The 19,533-nt window shown below is 43.7% G+C and overlaps 1 protein-coding gene across 4 annotated transcripts in view; it reads right to left on the bottom strand.

Moving 5' to 3' along the window:
- SSBP3 (single stranded DNA binding protein 3) overlaps positions 1 to 19,533 on the bottom strand; it is a 136,693-nt gene that overhangs the window by 40,610 nt on the left and 76,550 nt on the right. For all 4 annotated transcript variants that reach the window (XM_084636477.1, XM_084636475.1, XM_084636478.1 and 1 more), the window contains exon 5: positions 1,192 to 1,281. In XM_084636477.1, the coding sequence (XP_084492603.1) occupies positions 1,192 to 1,281 (90 nt within the window). The remainder of the gene's footprint in view (positions 1 to 1,191; positions 1,282 to 19,533) is intronic.

Genomic DNA, 19,533 nt, shown 5'->3' with positions numbered 1-19,533 from the left:
CAGGCTGGGGCGGGATGGGTATGGACCAACTTCTCACTCAGCAGAATGAAAATTAAAACCCTGGAAACACATTTGTTATGTACACGGAACAGAACGCAAGTTGCTGGCAGCAGCTATAATCTGCAAGGCATCGCCTCTTTTCTCTTTGTCTCCTCCGATATCAGAGGCGCTTTGGTAAACCCTGCAACAGGCCAAATCAATATTCAGATGTTCTTATTTTGACATGAGCATGTTCAGGAAATGGGGAATTGTTTAACAAAAAGATCCCATCTCTCCACGCATGCACATCAACCACAATACTGCCACAACAAATCATGATCAGTTTATCAAGTAAAGCTGTCTATTGCCCAAGAACTTCTCCTGTATGCAAATCATGAACCCAGATAACAATAGCAACTGGTCAGAACAAATATTGCCCACCGACAGCCAGCTCATCTGTTACATGAACAAGCACTTATTCCTTAAGAAATAAGATCATAACGCACCAAGATTTCACATTGTGGCAATCAGCACATATACATGGCATACAAAAAGGTTCCAGAGAAATTAAAAACATCTTACAAGTAATAAATCTTAAAGCTTCCATTCCAAATGCTCTTTAAAGTCCTTCCCATTAGGATCACGCATAGATTATATTGCCAAGTCTTGAATCAGGGCATAAGTAAAATGAACCATGGAAATGGAGAGGACACTTACAGCAAATTCTTACAAGGTGTCTCCTTGACATGCAATGATTTTTGACCCATATTGAATCTGCTTCTGCCTGTGGCTACAATTTAAGCTAGTGTTTGTTAAATGCGTTCAGTGATTGCAGTTGGAAAAAATCAAGTGGTTAACCAGAGGGAAAAGGTTCCAAGAACCAAAATCCAGCATGTTTTGAATTATGCACAAGCCCGTTGTGACCGAAGAATAAATAAATTCTCCCCCCCCTCCCCAAAAAAAGCCATTTTGGAAAAATATCAATTGTAAAAAAAGAATCAGAGAGACTAATTTGCTGTGCTTACAAAAAGCAACGTGGAACAGCAGCAGAACGTTACAATTGATTGGCTACTTCTGGCATTTTTAATTAAAAAAAATTAATCAAGAGACTATTTTCTGGGATCCTCTTGGAAACTGCAATGCTGACATTAAGAAGCCAAGGAGACACATGGACCAACACCACCAAAAAGAATCAGGAAGTTCAAAACCTACCTGAAAGAAACCTGGAGGGATGGGACCGCCTGGCATTCCATCATTAGGAGGAATGTTTCCTAGTACTGGACTTGGGGCTGCAGCTGCGCTCTGCAGGAAACAGAAAGATGGACAAATTGATTTCATGTCAGATTTAAAAGGCAACCTCTGCTGTCATACCCCACTATACCAATTAACCCACAACTAATCACTGATAGCATCAAAGGGGTATGAAATCAACCTGCACCCTCTATGCCCATTTTCAGAACACTATGCTAAAGCATTCAACCAAAATGGAAGCCGATGATGGTCTTTAGGTTTAATATCTTGGGACCAAATGTTGCTCAGGTCACCTCTATCTATGCCTGGGTGCAACTGAGGGCAGGGATTGACCCTAAAGTGACTTTTTAAACAACTTTTCCACACCATCCATTTAATTATGGTAAGTACGTATTTTAGAAATACAACAGCGGCATTCATTGGAAAAGAAATCAGCAAAGATGCCCTCAGGTAAGGCATCATTAACCTGAGTTAAAAAAACAACAAAAAAAAACCCTTTCAAGATGGTTTGGAACAAAAGCACCTATGTCTCTTTCCCTATTGATTTTCTCTTCACAGATCACCAGTGAGGACTCTGAACCCACTGGTCAGGGCTTCCAGTTGACTTAACACCCTGTCCCCTACCCCTTCCCATTTATTTACTTCCTTGTTCCTGCACCACTATTCTCTCTCTGGTCAGCATGCTTCTGGGAATGGAGTTTACATTATCCATTAACAAACAAGAGGAAGAGCTCACGTTGCACCCTGTTCATGGCCCTACAAAAACTGAGGCTTTTTGGTTTTTTAAAGTAACCAAGATATTTAGTATCGTTAATCCATTGGAGAATCTGATTTTGGATTCTAATGTGTCGAATTTGGAACTATTTAAAAAATAAACTTAACAAGTCCTTGCTTTATTTTTCCAGATTTGCCACACTGTTTTGCTCTGTCCTCGAAGAAGATGCATCCCCCACCTTGCACCTTTTTATTATTTATTTTCCAGTAAGTGTCTTGTAATAACTGCAAATGCTTCAGCTCTACATACAGCCCCTTCCCTCCAGGTCCCTCACAAAGCTTTTGCATTTCCTTACATTTTAGTTGCTTGGACTGCATACCTAAACTGCAAGTGGCTCTGCTGAAAGCCTTTGTTTTGGTAGACAAATGATTTGGTTTTGTTCACCCTTGTGTACAGCAGAGAGTGCAGGTTACTTGGATAACACTTGTTCCCATTTAGCAACCGTATTCATATTTCCTCCCTCTATATTATATACATTGTGGGGCAAAGGGGAGTTCTCTGGCGTGCATATCAAACCCGTAGCGGGCCGTGAAACAGAGAACACCTTCTGGGTTTTGCTGAGTGAACTGGCCATTTTTATAACGACAGTAGGTAAAGATAAACAGCTGCAAGACTAAACTGAGTATTCACTTTCAGTTTAATGAACCAATCACTCCGCTTTGGCCTTTCACCTGTGGAAACAAACGGAAGGATCTTAGTTTAAATTTGGCAGATTCTGCTTGTGTCAAAAGAATAGCTGTACACACTGAACTGGCCTGCTACTTAATGTAAGTGGCAGTTTCTGCTTGAAAAAAGGAGCAGCATTATGTAAGGCTGCTGCTACTCAGAAGGAAAAGAAAGATTTCTTCCCTCAACACCACAGCTGACAGAAATGTCCCTTCTAGGACAGCAATAATCATTCTGCTGTTTGCTCACTTATCTGTAGACGAGCACGCAGATACTTCCAGTGCCGTTTAAAGATCAGAGTAATTTGAAAACCAACGTGACCGAGTTTAATGCAATCAGTGATGACTTTCCTTTGAATTTTTATGATAAACTTGTGTACCTGATGTTACGTAACAGAACTATTGCTCTTTTCCTCCGGTCATTTAAATTGCATTCACAAAGGAAAGCCCACAAGATATCAAAACACAGCAAGATCCTCTTTCTTCTTGGTTTAAGTCCCACACCTACAAATCTCCCCTTCCCACCAAAACTTCTTTAGAGAGAGGAACACTGGAGAGTCCATTTTAAAAAGGTAAATGGCATCTCTTCAAGTGTTTATTGTAATTTATGCGATGGCAATTTCAACAAAACAAGAAACTCGGAAGACAGTCGAATGGGCAAGGTAAGCCTTATGACAAGTCAGGAACCAGCTGAAAAACACCACAATATTTCACCCAATTTCAGCCAACAAAAGCCCTCAGATTCAGAGTCCAGGCAGCGAGTTTGGGTTCAGAAAGCCCCATATGACAGTTAGCACATCACCCAACTGAATTCACCTCTCCTCCCTCCATAGCCTCTCTAGTCTATCCTTCACTCTAAGCGCGTCATTGGTTGTATGTATTTAAACAGGGAGGGGAGGGAAGCCAGTTTAATAGCACTTTTAAATTATTAAGCCAGTTTCAGTTTTGGGTAGAAAATTTGCCTCGAGGCTAACAACCTGTATGCCTGGGTTTCAGTTCAGTGTAATTTGAAACTGTCAAGCTATTTACACCTTGCTGTGAGAAAAGGCTGTGTTATCAATGCAAAGTACAAAACCCAACACAACAATACTAAGCAGAAAGACTGAGAAAAAACCTACTGAGCATAAATAAAGCCCCTCATATGCATGGGATCATTATTCTGCAAGTGGCACCTTAGAGACTAACCAATTTATCTGAGCATAAGCTTTCGTGAGCTACAGCTCACTTCATCGGATGCATACTGTGGAAAGTGTAGAAGATCTTTTTATACACACAAAGCATGAAAAAATACCTCCCCCCTCCGATGAAGTGAGCTGTAACTCACGAAAGCTTATGCTCAAATGAATTGGTTAGTCTCTAAGGTGCCACAAATACTCCTTTTCTTTTTGCTAATACAGACTAACACGGCTGTTGCAGAATAACAGGTTTCAGAGTAAGTGTTTTTTGAAGGAAAAAATAACAGCCTGGTTGTGGGGAATGCCCCTTTTAGCCAGGGCACAGGATGGTTTCTGCGCAAATTAGTTCAGAATGAACTTTCGCGCTCCTGACTTTTGGTTTAGGTTTCTCTGCCTTTGCAGGCAGCCAGCTCCTGCTCCACCAGCCGCATGTAATGAGCTGTGAAGTCACAGCTATTACTTACTCCAGAATGGTTCTGGGCGCTGGCTAGTCAGGGGGGAAGCAAGGGGAAAGTGCTGCTTTAGATTGTATGGGTTTGTAGTTCGCCCCACTACCTGCATTATATTTTATAGCCAAATCAGTATAAAGCATTTTTATTAAACATTACAAACAATAAGGATCTGAAATAGACGGGCTGCTTCTAAAATCTTTTAGCCAGAACATGGCAACAATCTCTCCCCACAAAGCCATCCACAGCAAACATCATAAGCCACCGCTTTCACCTTTGCAAAGCTTATTTGGACCAAAGGCAATTTACAGGGTGGATTAAAAAAAAGTCAAATTTAATTTTTAAAATTTAAATCAGATTTTATTTAAATTAATTAAAAAAAACAAAAACAAGCCTACTTACAATTACATTTCCAAATGAACTAAGGCCCTAAACTTCTTATCTAGTAAAGTCATTTAAATTAAATACAACAAATAATTTTAAGCAGTCCATGTTTGTTGCCAAGTTTTAAAGGAAGGCAAACCCCTGAACCGATGGAAGTCACTGGCTAAGCACCTAGAACCAGAGTTTATAGAAGTATTAAACCAGCTTTTGGACAGCCTTAGCCTCTTCTGCAGGTGCAGAGAGAACATTCTCTTCAATTCAGTTTATTGAACTAGCTCAGTTCATTCAAAGTTAAGAAACCAATTGGGAGCTGAAAAGGCAGGAGAGCTTGTTTACCTCATCCAATCTAAATAAAAACTAGGTGTAAGAGGATGAGCTCTACTAGTTCTAAAAATCTTGAAGAACATGATGACCAGAGACAATCAGTTCAATCAGTTAGCTACAGATAACATTTTCAGTGTTTCATAAATCAATTAGCTTTAAATGCAAAACGTTCCATTTTTTTTTAAAAAGTATCCAGCACTTAGGTAGTTTTATTTAAAGTAAAAAGTTTACATGTGCATTTTAATTGAATTTAAAATTACCATTCAGGTAGAACTTGACAAAAAAATCACAAGTAAAAAATTAATCTGGTAAATAAAGAATGTATTTGCCATTTTCTGGCATAGTAAAAAATGTAAAGATTAAGAAGCTGAACAAATGTAACTTACATAGTTTAACTGCTTAAATAAGTGTGTACACACAAACTCTTCCTGCTTAGCAAAAAGTAGTAACAAAAACAGTGCAAAGGCTATATTTAGTTGCAAATCAACACGTTTTAATAGTTACAAACTAATGAGAACCAGTCCTTTAGGAAAAGAACTAAAAAAGTACAAATGTAAAACATGATTAAAATAGGTGATTTACTTGCTGATTTATATCATGATTGAAGTCAGTGATTTAAATTGTTTGATGTAAATTAATCCATTTTGTAAATTTACAGAACTAGATTATGAACCCTAAAATTCCAGGTTTAATAGCAACTGTCAACTCTCAGGAGGTGCTACCTAGACCAATCTCTGTAGTACTGGTTACAACATCTGAACATCCTTTTTGGTGGATCATACATTTAAGGAGCCAGCAGTGATTCTGTCAAATACGCACGTCCCATTCCTGTACACAATGAAGCAGGCCTCATTTCACCCCACCTCCACCAATTCTGATGGTCATAACTGGCTCTCACAAAAGCACAGGCAGGTGGAAAGCTTATTTTTATTTAAATTATTTCAGTGAATAGTATAGGGTGTCCCTAGATGAGGGAAGTTTATATCGGAGGCAGTGTGTGGTCTAACAGATCTCTGGAATGGGAGTCAAGAAGCCTGCTGAGTAATCTGCGAAAAGTCACTTCACCTCTCTATGCCTTTGTTTTCCATCCCATTCATATTGTCCATCTTGTCTATGTAGGCAGTGAACTCACTGAGGCAGGGACTCTCACGTATGCATACAGTCCCTAAACACAATAGGGTTCTGATCTCTATTAGGACCTCGAGGAACTACCAAAATAAAAACCATATATAACACACAAAAGAACAAACCCCTCATTTATGACTTCATTCCCCTGCCCTCAAGGCAGAACTGACTAGATGGGCTATTCAGGTCCCTTCCAGTCCTACACTTCTATAAGACGACAATGCTGCCCCCGTGCAACACAGGGTGTGCACTGGTGTAGCGCATCTACCGCTGCCCAAGTGAAAAAAAACAAACCCCCAAAACTCAGCCTAACACTTTTTGTCTCTACTATGTTGACTAAGTTTCTCACTTACCCATCTCCTCCCTTCACCACTCCTCTTCCCCCACCCATTTGTAGAAGTTAAGACAGCCTGCAGGTGTGTCATATCCCTTGCAAATGGCTCTAAGGCAATCAAGAGCCAGGCAACCCATCACTGCTGTCCCCAAAACCAAGCCTCTGTTGAATTCAGCACTATTCAAAGCCACTGGTGTGCTTCAACCAGGCTGCCTTCTTACACATGGCCCCATCCATGCAAGCCTGTGTTTAAACATGACCTGACACTGGAGAGGGGGAAAGTACCAGGCCTGGACCTTGGAATACTGTGGATGACATCACAAGTACAAGGAAGCAAAAGCTGAATGATGGAGAAGTGATGTTTATCCAGGCTGTTTAAAGCCTAGATTTGTTACACCACTTATCTAAGTAAAGCACTCGGGAGAAAACATTCTTTCCCTTGGGGATTCAACACCCCTTCAGCCCAAATTAAGGGCTGAGAATGCAACTGTGCATCAGAAGCAGAATCCTCCAGATAAAACAAGGAAGAACCAGATCTGACATTCCTGGTATTTGTACAGTTAAAAATAACTAGCAGGAAAAACAAACCCACCCATTTCAGGCTGTCTTTATACAATACAGAGCAGCAAAAAGGGGCACAAGCCCAATTTCTCTCCCCTTTGCAGGTCAGACTTTAGAAGTGACATGAAATCTTAATTCAAGCCCACTGAACACACTGCAGGTTCTCTGCAAGGCAGATGAATGCTTTTAATGAGAAAATATACAAGACCCAGCGCCAAACTGCAGCAAATCCACTTAACATTTCCTTTATAAAGCCCTCTATCATACAAAATGCTTCTCTCCGAAGAAGGCAGCACTGCAATAAAGCTGCCAGGCAGTATTTTATGGTTTCAAGAGATTTCCAGCACACCATAATCCCTTGGTGGGAAACCTCCCAAAGCTAAACAGATCCCAAAGCATTTTAGAATAATACAGTTCACATATCTGGGCACTTCAGGGCCCATCTATACCAGATACGAACTATGTGCCATAGAAAGCAGAGGTGTTGCGATCTGACTGGTTACTGCCAACGGGCAAAGAACACATGGGTTTAACACCATGTAGGGGGACCTAGGTCAACCTGAGCTAAAATACTCATTTATCAAGGCTACCGTACCCTGGCAATAAAGTCATCATGGCTGCCCTAAGCAATGGCAAAGAACTATGCACCACAAAATACGTTCTGCTAGCGTAAACAGAACCCTCCCCCACCATCTAATTTAGTTATTACATTTTCCTGGTTGAAACAGAATGTTGTGTTGCATTCTCTAGGCAAGAGCTAAGGAGCAGAGCAACAGGGCACAACACAAATGTTTTCAAGCCTGTGCCAATTTTCCATGAAATCCCAGAATTGTTTTTCCATGATCCATACCCCCACACTCCGTTTACATGTACGGTTCCATGCACATGTGGCACTTGGCAGAATTTAATAATTAAACACCCACAAGTGCCCGAGCACATTGCAGGATTGGAGCCAGATTGGCCAGTACTTGATGAATGATTTCAAAGACTGCAAAGTGAAATTTTATTTTTTAATTCTCCTCCCCAACTCCTCTGTTCTCCAGTAACACTAAGTTAAACATGAAGGTCCCTCTATACAACAGCCTACCTATGACCTAAGAGAAACAGTATATCCCCAAATGCATGGCACTTGGACCAGCTCTGCAAGAACACATGACATGAATGAATTGGCAGTGGCCCCAGTAAAGAGTCACTACAATGCCATCAGATGCCACACTAACATGCTCTACATTAAATGAGTGTCTTTTAAAGTGGTGAGTGGGTAAAAGCATCCACCTCTGAATTCACTACCAGCCCCTTGCGTTGCCTGGTATCAACCAAGAGTGTCTAAACCAGGTTAGCCTCCTCTCCTGCTACACTTCAACCCCACAACTACCTGAAGGGTGCACATACCAAGTAAAGAGGAAGGATGGTTTTGTGGTTAAGGCACTAGATGGGTGATCCGAGTTTGGCTCCCAGCTTTATCATATGCTTCCTGTGATATTGCGCAAGTCATTTAATCTCTCTGTGCCCAAGTCCCCCACTAGAAAAATAGGGCTACTACTACTTCTCCCCCACCCATTGTCATGTCTATTTGGATTATAAACTCTCCAGGGCAGGGACTCTTTCTTACTATGGGCTTGTACGATCTTGACTGGGACACTTAGGTACTCCAGGAATACAAATCATAGTTCAGAAGGGAGAACTGATAAGAACTGTGGGGTGATAAGAAACTAGGAACAATCTGGAACAACTGAAAATTTAGGCAGAAGATCCAGAAAAGGTATTCTGCCCAAGAGGTCTAGCAGAGCGCTTTTCAAAGGGGAAAGGTACCCCTTGATGGAGACACTTAACATTAGACCGGGCAAGGCACTAGAGATTATAGAATCAGAGAAGTATAGGACTGGATGGGACCTGGAGTGGTCGAGTCCAGTTACCTGCACTCAAGGCAGGACTACATAATAACTGGACCATTCCTGACAGGTGTTTATCTAAACCTGTTCTTAGAATCCTCCAGTGATGGAGATTCCACAACCTCCCTAGGCAATTTATTCCAGTGCTTAACTACACAGACAATCAGGAAGTTTTTCCTATTGTCCAACCTAAACCTCCCTTGCTGCAATTTAAGTCTATTACTTCTTGTCCTATCCTCAAAGGTTAACAAAAATCATTTTTCACCGTCCTCCTTGTAACAACCTTTTATGTCCTATCCCCCCCCCCCCCCCGGGGTCTTCTCTTCTCCAGACTAAAACCAACCCAATTTTTTTCCAATCTTGCTTCACAGGTCATATTTTCTAGACCTTTAATCATTTCTGTTGCTCTCCTCTAGATTTTCTCCAAGGGGAAAATCCTGCAATGGCTGGAGGCACTAGAGTGACCAGATAGCAGATATGAAAAATCAGGACAGGAAGTGGGGGGTAATAGGTGCCTATATAAGAAATAGCCCCCAAATATCAGGACTCACCCTATAAAATCAGGGCATCTGGTCACCCTAGGAGGCCCTGACGAGATGACACCCCCCCCTTTTTTTTTTCCCCCAGTTGATCCATTTTCTGGCTAAAGAGGGATTCTTCACATGCGAGGGACCCACGTTACCACTGAGCCAGTTTGTCATACTAAGCACACTATAGTATTGGCTTGATTTTCCGAAGTGCTGAGAGGCCACAATTCCTACTGACTTCAATGGAAGCTGCAGGTGTGGAGTACTTTCAATACACCAGACTGCATGGAGAAAGTGTTTAGGAGCCCGGGAAAGAGTTTTCATTTTGAGGACGCCAAGAGCTACGGTATCTCTCGTGTTGCTTCAATTTGGGTGCGACATCAAGGAACAAAGTTCAACATTATTTCTGTCGTGCCAAGAGTGCCTGAGAGCTCCTCCTAAGCAGACAACACACACAAGTCCGGGGGGGAGTGTGAGGGAAGAGATTGTAAAGCAAGAGGATGGAGCAGTGGTGCAACGGGTAGGGTTTCCTCAATGTAGGGAGCAGGACTGGAAGACTCGGATGAGAATGGGAGCGGTTACCTCTATAGCTTGGGCACAGCAAAGAGGGGGTAGCAAAGAAACGAAGCCAGGGCGGAGCTGACTTGTGCAAGGTGGCAGTATTCAAATTTGTTGCTGAAAGGGATTCGGCTATTTTAAGGCTGGAAGGGACGATTATAGTGCGATCTGCATAATGTAGAACCTCATCCAATCGCTGCTGGTTTAAGCCCATAAACTGCCGTTTGAGCTATAACATCTCTTTTGGAATGACATCCAACCCTGAATGCAAGAGCTCAAGTAATGGAGTATCTACCACTTCTCTAGGTAAGGGGAAGATACTGAAGGGATTCAAGAACCAGGCAAGGCAGGGCTATTTGCGCTTGCATTTTGGATGGGTTGAAGGGAGGGGGATGTCTAAGCAAGACCCACAGGCCTAGGTAAGAAGAGGATAACAGTACTCAATGTTTGATGATTCTGACTCCTCACATTTGATATTTTGGACAATTAGTAAAACAGACCCCTGTAAAGTCTCCCTTACTGCATGAGGGCATATCTGTTGTAACCGGATGTGAGACGGGTCTTCCTACTGTGGATATTTGCAAGGCACAGATTGTGATGGGGGTAAGCAGGTAAACAGTGTTATTTATACAGCACAAGATTAGGAAGTCTTGTGTGCAGCCATGTTCATTATCAGATTATACACACATGCTGTTTTTATTTGTCTAGTTATGTTAAAGGCTCTTTGCCAACCTCAATAAACACGCAGTATTAGGCAAATCACATCTTGTTACCTGCCTATTGACAGTCACTTCTGAGTGGTAAAACCTTGTTGGCCATGAGATATTCACATCCACGGCGGCAGCTGTAACTTTAGAAGCAAACATACTTGCACACTCAGAGCACTTACACCCAAGGATCTCCAAACTCTTTGCAGATGCAGCTTGACAGCCTACAAACAGGGACTACAGCCCAGCGATAAACTCGCTAGCCCAAGCACACACGGTATCTGAGTCAGGAGTAGGCGAAAGAGGTCTCATTTCCCCCCTCCCCCCCACCCAAAAAATCCCCTGTTCTAAACCGATCAAGAAGGGGCTATCACTGGGTGGGAGGGAGAAGTGGGTTGTGGCCAGCTTCTCTTCCTATCTTGCTAAATGAAATGTGTGGGAGGGAATATCCCAGCTGGATTCCAGGCATGGAAAGGGTGGAGTACACCATTAGCTCCTGTCTGTTCATCTTCCCTAACTTTCTGGTGGTGACAGAGTCCAGGCCAGACTGACAGTGCTTCAAGCAATTCCAAGCCATGGTACTTTTATAAAATTCATGAACTCAAGTTCCTCAAATCATTCAGCAATTCCTGGGATGGTTCACATCTTTCCATGCCCCTGGTATTGTTGCTGGCATTCAACTTTAGTAGGGAGTAGGTAATTTACCTCCTTCCAGGGGCCTGAGCTGTGACTGACCTCGTGCACTTGGAGCATTGCATGATTTGAGACAGGGTAAGTTTATTCTTGGCGGGACACACAACTCAACTCATGGAACAGTTCTGAATAGATCTGTATTTTTTAAAAACAGAAGCAGCCAGTAGGATAGCAAAAATCTGGATCTCTGAGTTTTGCTTTCCAAACCTAGACATTCAGTTAACACACCAAGTTGGTACTCCAGCAGATGCCGTCTAAGCCTTTAAATCGCACACTAATTGCACTAATTGAGCTAACAGTCTCTGTTTCGTCTCCCTACCCTGAGTCAACCAGCGTCTTCTGGTACTGCTGTAGAGATCCAAGCTGTTGGCTTTAGTGTTATTTTGTCAGCCATTAAACGATTCATCAGAGTCATTAATTGATTTATTACTGCTGCCTGCGAGTATAGCTTTGCAAATAAAGAATGATGTAGGTCAGAACGCAATAGAAATTGGACAAAACACCACAGCTAGGAGCTGGATACTTGAATTATCTGTAGGAGAGCACTCATGCAGGCTCCCTGACACCAGGGTACACAAAAAGACTGTGTTGCTTGGCGGTGTTGCCAGAAGCCCTGCTAACTGGAACAGCCTATCAGCAGGGGGAAGCTGTGGTACTAAACACCAGCCTTCCAGTGCACGAGGAAGCCATTCAGGCTCTCACCACTGCCAAAAGCTAATAATCATGCACTCCTGTAATGCAATCCCCTGTACCTGGCAGCAGAACTAGAAACACAACAGAAAGGATGTGACAATAACTGAAGTGTTGGAGGTACAGGATACCCAAATTGGGCTTCAGCCAGACTGAAATTATTCAATGAAACGGCAGCCTTAAAACCCTCACTCTTCGAGATGTACATTTCTCTAGCACTTCCACAGTCCACTAATTTGTTGTGGAGACTGAGCAGCAGCAGATTATTTCAGCATGCTCCTTGTAAATCAACTGCCTCTATCCCCTTTCAATAGCGAACAGGACCCTCATCCCCACCCATTATGCTCTGTGGAGCAGAATTTTCCCTGGCGGAGATGCACAAAGTAGACCTGCATCTACAATCAGACACTTGTAAATCTGAAGTCCAGAGTGCATTAGCAGCCAAAGGAATCCATGTACGAGGTTTGGGCATCACCTCGTACACATGCCAGAAGCAGTCCATGTGTGTATGGGTGTGTCTACAGCGTGTAACTGGCAGCCTGTGTAGATCTTGTCCAGTAACACAGGAAGCATAGAAGGGAAAGATTTTCCTGTAGTGGAGCATAATCATACTCAATGTATTAAATTCATACGCAATGCAAAAAACTCTGAAGACCAAGGGCATAATGGTTTTAAGTCAAAATGTATATAGCACTTAAGGAGAGATTAAAAACAAGGCTGTTTTCCTAAACTAATCTTTAATATGAAATCCACATTACCCAACCATGTTAACTGCATTCAAGGGGGAAATTTTATATTGTATATATACACACACCCATACATGTAACTATTCACCTAAGCCTTCTGCAGCATGTGTCACAATCATAAGAGACATATCCTCACATGGCTCAGTGTGTTTTGGTGAAGGATCTGGAGCATGTCATTCCAGCAGAAGGTAGTGATGTAATCTCCACAGGAATAGTTATTCTGCTCCTGTATCTCACACCTCACTAGTGGTGCAATTTACACATCCGCAGACAGGACCCAGGGCCCACGACGTGAAAGACAAACAGCAATTCACTTTCCAAGTCCAGATTAACAATGAAAACAATTTGCCTCTGTTTAGGCGGAAGCCCTGTGTGCTGGACAGTGTCCAGTGAAGAGGGCTGTCACACAAGGACTAACCTCTAAATGAGACAGAGCCTTTCTGCATGCTGCATTCTAGCTGCAGCTGCTCAACGCTCAGTGTGGTACTTTAACCGCATATGGGGAAACCAGAGCTCAAATGCCACAATTCACTACTTCATGCTCCTGTGTAATGGAGGACCGAGGAGTTGTTTCGTACCAGCGATGTTGTGGGGGGTAGGCGACTTTGGAAGACGAAAGGGCATTTTGCTGGGCACACCCTGTTTGACATCACTTCACCACCCTTCTAGTTAGAGGCCTGGACAGGACGCGAGCTTTTCAGCACCACTGGATTACTGTTGAGTCAGAATTTAAGGCAAGAAGCGAGCACCAGATCTAGCCTGACCCCCTGCATATCACAGCCCACCAGCACCACCCACCTCCCACACATTAAACCCCCAAACCAAAACATTATAGCTCACAGGAGACTAGACTACAGAAGCCTGCTCTCCTTTATCAGCCACCTTACCAGCACTATCAGCTCCTACAGACCTGGAGCAGACCAGGACCGGAAATCAAAAGCCCTATGCTGAACTGATCCTCTTTCTAAAATTCCACAACCACACAGCCTACCCAGAAGGTATCAAAAAACCTGTAGCATGCAAGGCACACTCAGTTACAACATCTAATGAGCCCTATTTAAAATGTGGGGTAGAGTTTAAAGGGTGGTTATATACTATAAAAAGCGACTTTGTAAAAGTGGCAGCATCCCAGGGCTCCAGGTTTATTGCCTAGCTATGACTCCTTCACAGGTGTGCCCACTTTACAAGGAAAAAGGTATTTTCTCCTAACTACCAGCTTTGTAGACTCAACCCAAGATCGATGAGTCAGTCTGCCTTCTCAAGCATCACCACCGGGATAAAAGTTTCCGCAGGCTGAGTTCTGCCCTTGGTTACACACACAGAACCCCTCCGCTGCCTTCAATAAGCTTGCTCAGGAGTAGCTGATTGGAACGGTTGATACACAACAAGAGAAGCACTAGAGTCCTGCTCACTTTCTTAGCCGCAGAGGCTCTGCAGGGCTATTAGGAGTAAAAAGCAGGAAAACCCTATTCCCGCCACTGAAGCCAGCAGATACGCACGTATGCACAAGTGGCAGATCTGTGGAGCAGCGCAGTGGCATTTTTCCAGACTCACTTTTCAGAGCACAGGCACACTAAGGAAAATACACTCTCCTGCCTGTCTATAAACATCTTGTATGATTAGATTGTAAGTCTCTCGGGGCAGGGCCCATCTTTTAGTTCTGTTTGTACATAACTAGGGCCCTTCCGTGCTACAGTAATACAAATAATAAAAGTTAGTGGAGGCACTCAGTTGATTAACAATTACACAAACAACAATATGTTCACTTCCATCAGACCCAACATCCAAAGGGAAATACTAGTCTTAAGCGAGGGAGCCAAGTAACTCAAGCAGATCCTGGAGTCTGAACACAACTCCGAGGCACGGGACACAGTGCCTTTAGGGCTCAGACTGAAGTGAAAAGGGGAATAATAGCAAAGTATCCTTTTAGAGCAGTAAAATAAGCTGGTTCCATTGTCAAATTGCTCTCCATTGAAACCCTGCAGCATCTGATAGGTAAGGAAGAGGCAAGAGGAAGATCGGTTGTGTGGTTAAGGCATTTGACTGGCACTCAAGAAATCTAGATTCTATTCTTGCCTCTGCCAGAGGCTTCCTGGCTGACATTCTGCAGGCTGTTTCATCCCTGTGCCTCTGCTCCCATCTGTAAAATGGGGCTAATACTTCCCTATCTCTCAGGAAAAAAGTTGTAAGGATAAACCCCATTCAAGCGTTCGAGGTGCCTGAATACCATGGTGATAGGTAATGAAGGAAAGCCCCATTAAAAAAAAAATAATAATAAAAGCTCAAACTGCCGCAACATTTCTGGGTTTTGTTAAGAGTCAGTAATTGGTCAAGCTGGCAAGAAATAAAGGTTATGAATATTCACCTCCCGACTCTCCATTGAGTGATCTGAGCTTCTGAAAGTTGATCAGTTATGACATTCCCAATGCGTACTTCAAATGTGTAAGTCATTGTTCACTGGATTCTTAGCATTCATTATTTCTTTCTACCCAACGACGGTCTATATCAGTGGTTCTCAACCTTTCCAGATGACTGTACCCCTTTCAGGAGTCTGATCTGTCTTGAGTATCCCCAGTTTCACCTCACTTAAAAACTGCTTGCTTACAGCACAGTACTACTGAAAAATTGCTGACTTTCTCATTTTTACCATGTAATTGCAAAATAAATCTATTGGAATACAAGTATTGTACTTACATTTCACTGCAATACTGAGCCTGTTTTTCACTTGTGAGCCTTGTCTGAAGCCCAGACCCTGCCGTCCGGGGCTGGAGCCCAAAGTCCTGCACATAACTTAGCTTTGTGGGAGGCCACAGGCAACTGCCCTGTTTGCCACCGCCCAATGCCAGCACTGCATATGCAACCCCCTAAACCTGTCCCATGACTACCCTCAGGGCTTCAAGCCCCAGACTGAGAAGCATTGATCTAGATAAGCTGAGTACCCCCTAGAAGACCTCTACATACCCCTAGGGGTACACGTACCCCTGGTTGACAACCACTGGTCTATATGATCGTTTTGCCTGGTGTAGGTCACTAATTGATGAAATACTAAAAAAAGGTCTCCATACAAGACCTATTTCCCAAGAGTTCCCCCTTTCTAATTTACATGGCACTATATTTCTCTTCTAAAGAACTGACTTCCTGCCATCTGCTCTCAAACCAGGTCCTGCTGCAAGCAGAGCAGTGAGGATCCTGATGGAGCATGCAACCTAGCCACTTTGGCTCAACAATAAAGGACATTTAATACTTCACCCTATCTTTCTACACGATCCTGTTCCTGATGCCCTATGGGTATTTCTGCAGCAAGTTGGACCGAAGTTCTGTGACAAGAATCTTTGGTTCACGTTCAGTCTAAATGATGCATCCAGTTCAGTTACTTCAGAAACGGACTGTTTCTACTGAATGAAAAATGAATAATTCTCACGGTCAGCATTTATTTCATTATTAAACTCAAGTTGACTCTTCCTCTACATGTTCAGTGTGCTGAAGAGTATGGGATTGAAAATATGCAAGACAAGAATCCTTCCCACACCTGGGCAGTAAACAAATCCCATTGCTTCTATAGTCACACATCAAATCCACCCCTTCCCTTCTATCCCAAGGGCTAATTCACATGTCCACAGCCTACTTACCACCTCTAATCTGGTCCAGGAGATGTTTTCTTTGCAATCCTCCTGCCCATCCAAAGCCCTCACCTGCCTGACATTTTCACTGTCACTCCCCTTTGAATCCCTTATGGGCACCCCATGGTGCTATGCACCAGCTCTTAACCCTGGCTTTTGAGGGCCCACATCCCTCAGTGCTGACCTGTATTTCCACCCCCCATTGATGCCAAAGTCAAGGCCTTTCTTTTCTTCTCCCAAGTCCTACATTCGTATCTTCTGCAGTGCCCACCTAGGTATGGAACACCTTCCTTAAGCCACTTTGCTAAGCCACGCTCTGGTCCCCCCTCTTCCAAATCCCTTCTACAAACCCACTTCTGCCATACCCTCAAGAGCTCAAAAGAAGAACTAAACTTAAGGGAACTATCAACACGTGCACATGCCTCAGTGACGTCTCACTGTCACCCTTCTCCTTCCTCCCCACCCCACCCCCCACAACCTGCAAGAATCTCATTAGCTGTGTCACATATGGCTTTCATACTCTTTGTGGCAGAAACTGGGTCTTCATTTGCTCCTACAAAGCACCTCACTCGCTTGGGTAAGAGGGACAGTTCAGTGGTTTGAGCACTGGCCTGCTAAACCCAGGGTTGTGAGTTCAATCCTTGAGGGGGCCGTTTAGGGATCTGGGGCAAAAATTGGGGATTAGTCCTGCTTTGAGAAGGGGGTTGTACTAAACCTCCCGAGGTCCCATCCAACCCTGATATTCTATGATTCAGCAAGCTGAAAAATAATTCCAGGGTACACAGGGCACTGTTTTTCCACTGAAAATATATTTTTCTTAACCTCCAATGCTAGTGAAAGCCAGCAGTGAAGACCAAAGCCCACAGTCTAGCCACAGATTAGTCACATCTCAGGCAGCAGTACAATCTTCTCCTCTCCCCCCCCACCCCATGCCTGATCTATTCTGAAAGGACTATCCTCCAGGGACTAAAGGAGTTCTGTCTCTATGCTAATTTAACCCTTGACCTTCCAGCTGAGGTTGCTAGCTAGTACTGGAGGGTGTAATAATATTAATGAGATAGACACAAGTTTGTTAGAAATTGGACTAAAATAAACAACGTCATTAGGTGGTGGCTACTTAGAGTACATGAGCATTAGAGGCAAAAGGATCTGAGGCTCAGTAAACCCTTCAAGCCAGCCAGCCCTGCTTATGACTGGCTTTCTTTCCCTGTAACAGGGTGTCAAACAAGTACAAACAGTTCTATCAGACATAGCACTTCAGACTCTAGCAGATGGGTTGGGAGGGAGACAAGACTGCTGCCAGGAAGCAAAGAGAAGACAAAAAAATTGATGGCTGAGCATTTGCGCATTAGGCTCAAGATATTCTCTTCCCCGGCCTGCCTTTCAGCTTGGCCCCAGCGTGAGAGTGCCCTATTTAACAAGGCAGCCCTCAGACAATGCTGTTGCAAGTAAACACAGCACTTCCATTCTCTCCCCCTTGTCAGGATAATCACACTGCCATCATATCATTTCTTTCCCATGTCACAAGTGGCACGAAGCAAAGCTGCTTAACGGGTCACACAGTTGAAAATTGAAGTTAACCTCAAGACACTTGGGTATATATTTCCCACTTGATTCACAGGCATAATTCCTGGCTTTGGGTCTCACTTCCCGAGCCAGTAGGGAGGGCAGGATATGGGGGGCTTTGTCTCGATCAATGCAACACCTGCTTGATGACTGAGAGGGATTTTTAAGGTCCAAAGGAAGATCAGCCAAGCCCTCAGCATCAGACAATATTCATACGGCCAGCATGTTGGAGAGGAGGGTGGGGGAATAAAGCCTTAGTGAATGTATAGTTTTGACTAAACATACAAGATCTCTCTCACACACACACCCCTACCTCCAACTCCTCCGGGTCCTGATTTTCACAGCTGGGCTATTCCAGGCAATACATCTTAAAAGTAGGGCATGGGAAGAGGAGGAAAGAGCAAATCACCCACATAAAGTGGCCTCAGAGGCTCTGTGCAGGGCCAGGGCCAGGGCCGACAGACATGTGCATTCCACTATCATAACACAGGTTCTGCACACTGGGACCCCTTCACAGAGCAGGGCCCTGAGCCACATCAAATCCGTGAAGAAAAGAGAATTGTTAACCTGAGGTGAAAACTTGAGTTTCTCCCCTCTCACTGCATTTCTTCCTCATAGAACTGGAAAGGGCACTTACAGGCCACAGCCACATCCCTTCCCCTCCAGCCTTCTAGTTCCACAGACCACGAAGGGAGTTTAGTTAAAGTAATGCATTTCATTAGGGAGTGTGGTGCATGGTGCTTAGGAGATGCGCTCCTGGACTCCATTTTCAACTGCTGCTGGTTTCCTGTGTGACTGTGGCCGGGTTATTTACCCTCTGACTCAGTCTGCCCATCTGGAAAATAGGAGCAGTATTATTTACCTAACGGGGCTGCTTGATTCATGTTTGTGGAGTACTTTGCACCGTACAGCCCTCTCATCTGAGGTTCTCTGGGTGTTGCCTGCTGCCTACACCACAATCACCGCAAATCAGAACAGCAGGAGGCAACTGGACACGGTGGTTGTGGGCCTAAACAGTAAGGGTAAATCTACACTGTGATAAAAACCCCTGGCACCAAATCTCAGAGGCCAGGTCAGCTGGCTCAGGCTAGGGGGCTAAAAATTGCAGGGTAGACATCCAGGCTCAGAGTGGAACCCTCTCCGCTAGCAAATTTTATAACCTTGCAGCCAGAGGCCTACGAGCCTGAATCAGCTGACCCAAGCCAGCTATGGTTCTTATCACAGCTGGCCGTACCCCTGGAGTCTCAGAAAGGTGCTTCTGGATGTATTGAAATAAATTTACATTAGCAGTGACTAAATATTAGGTGAGTCAGCAGTTACTTCACAAAACAACTCTGTATGGTGCTTTGTTTAAAATCTGCCCTGGAGGTACGCAACATGAATTCACATCCCCAGTACAGACTTCCAGAGATGGCTGGGACAGATGGGTGATCTGGTATCTATCTACTTCGCCGCCCTCAACATAGGCTTCGAGAGCATAAAGGAAAGAATTAACTTACCGGTCAGGACTTC

The sequence above is a fragment of the Lepidochelys olivacea genome (assembly GCF_965140295.1).
Source record: "Lepidochelys olivacea isolate rLepOli2 genome assembly, chromosome: 8".
Taxonomy (NCBI): domain Eukaryota; kingdom Metazoa; phylum Chordata; order Testudines; family Cheloniidae; genus Lepidochelys; species Lepidochelys olivacea.
Note: the sequence above shows the minus strand (reverse complement) of the source record. Positions and strands in the feature narration are given on the sequence as shown.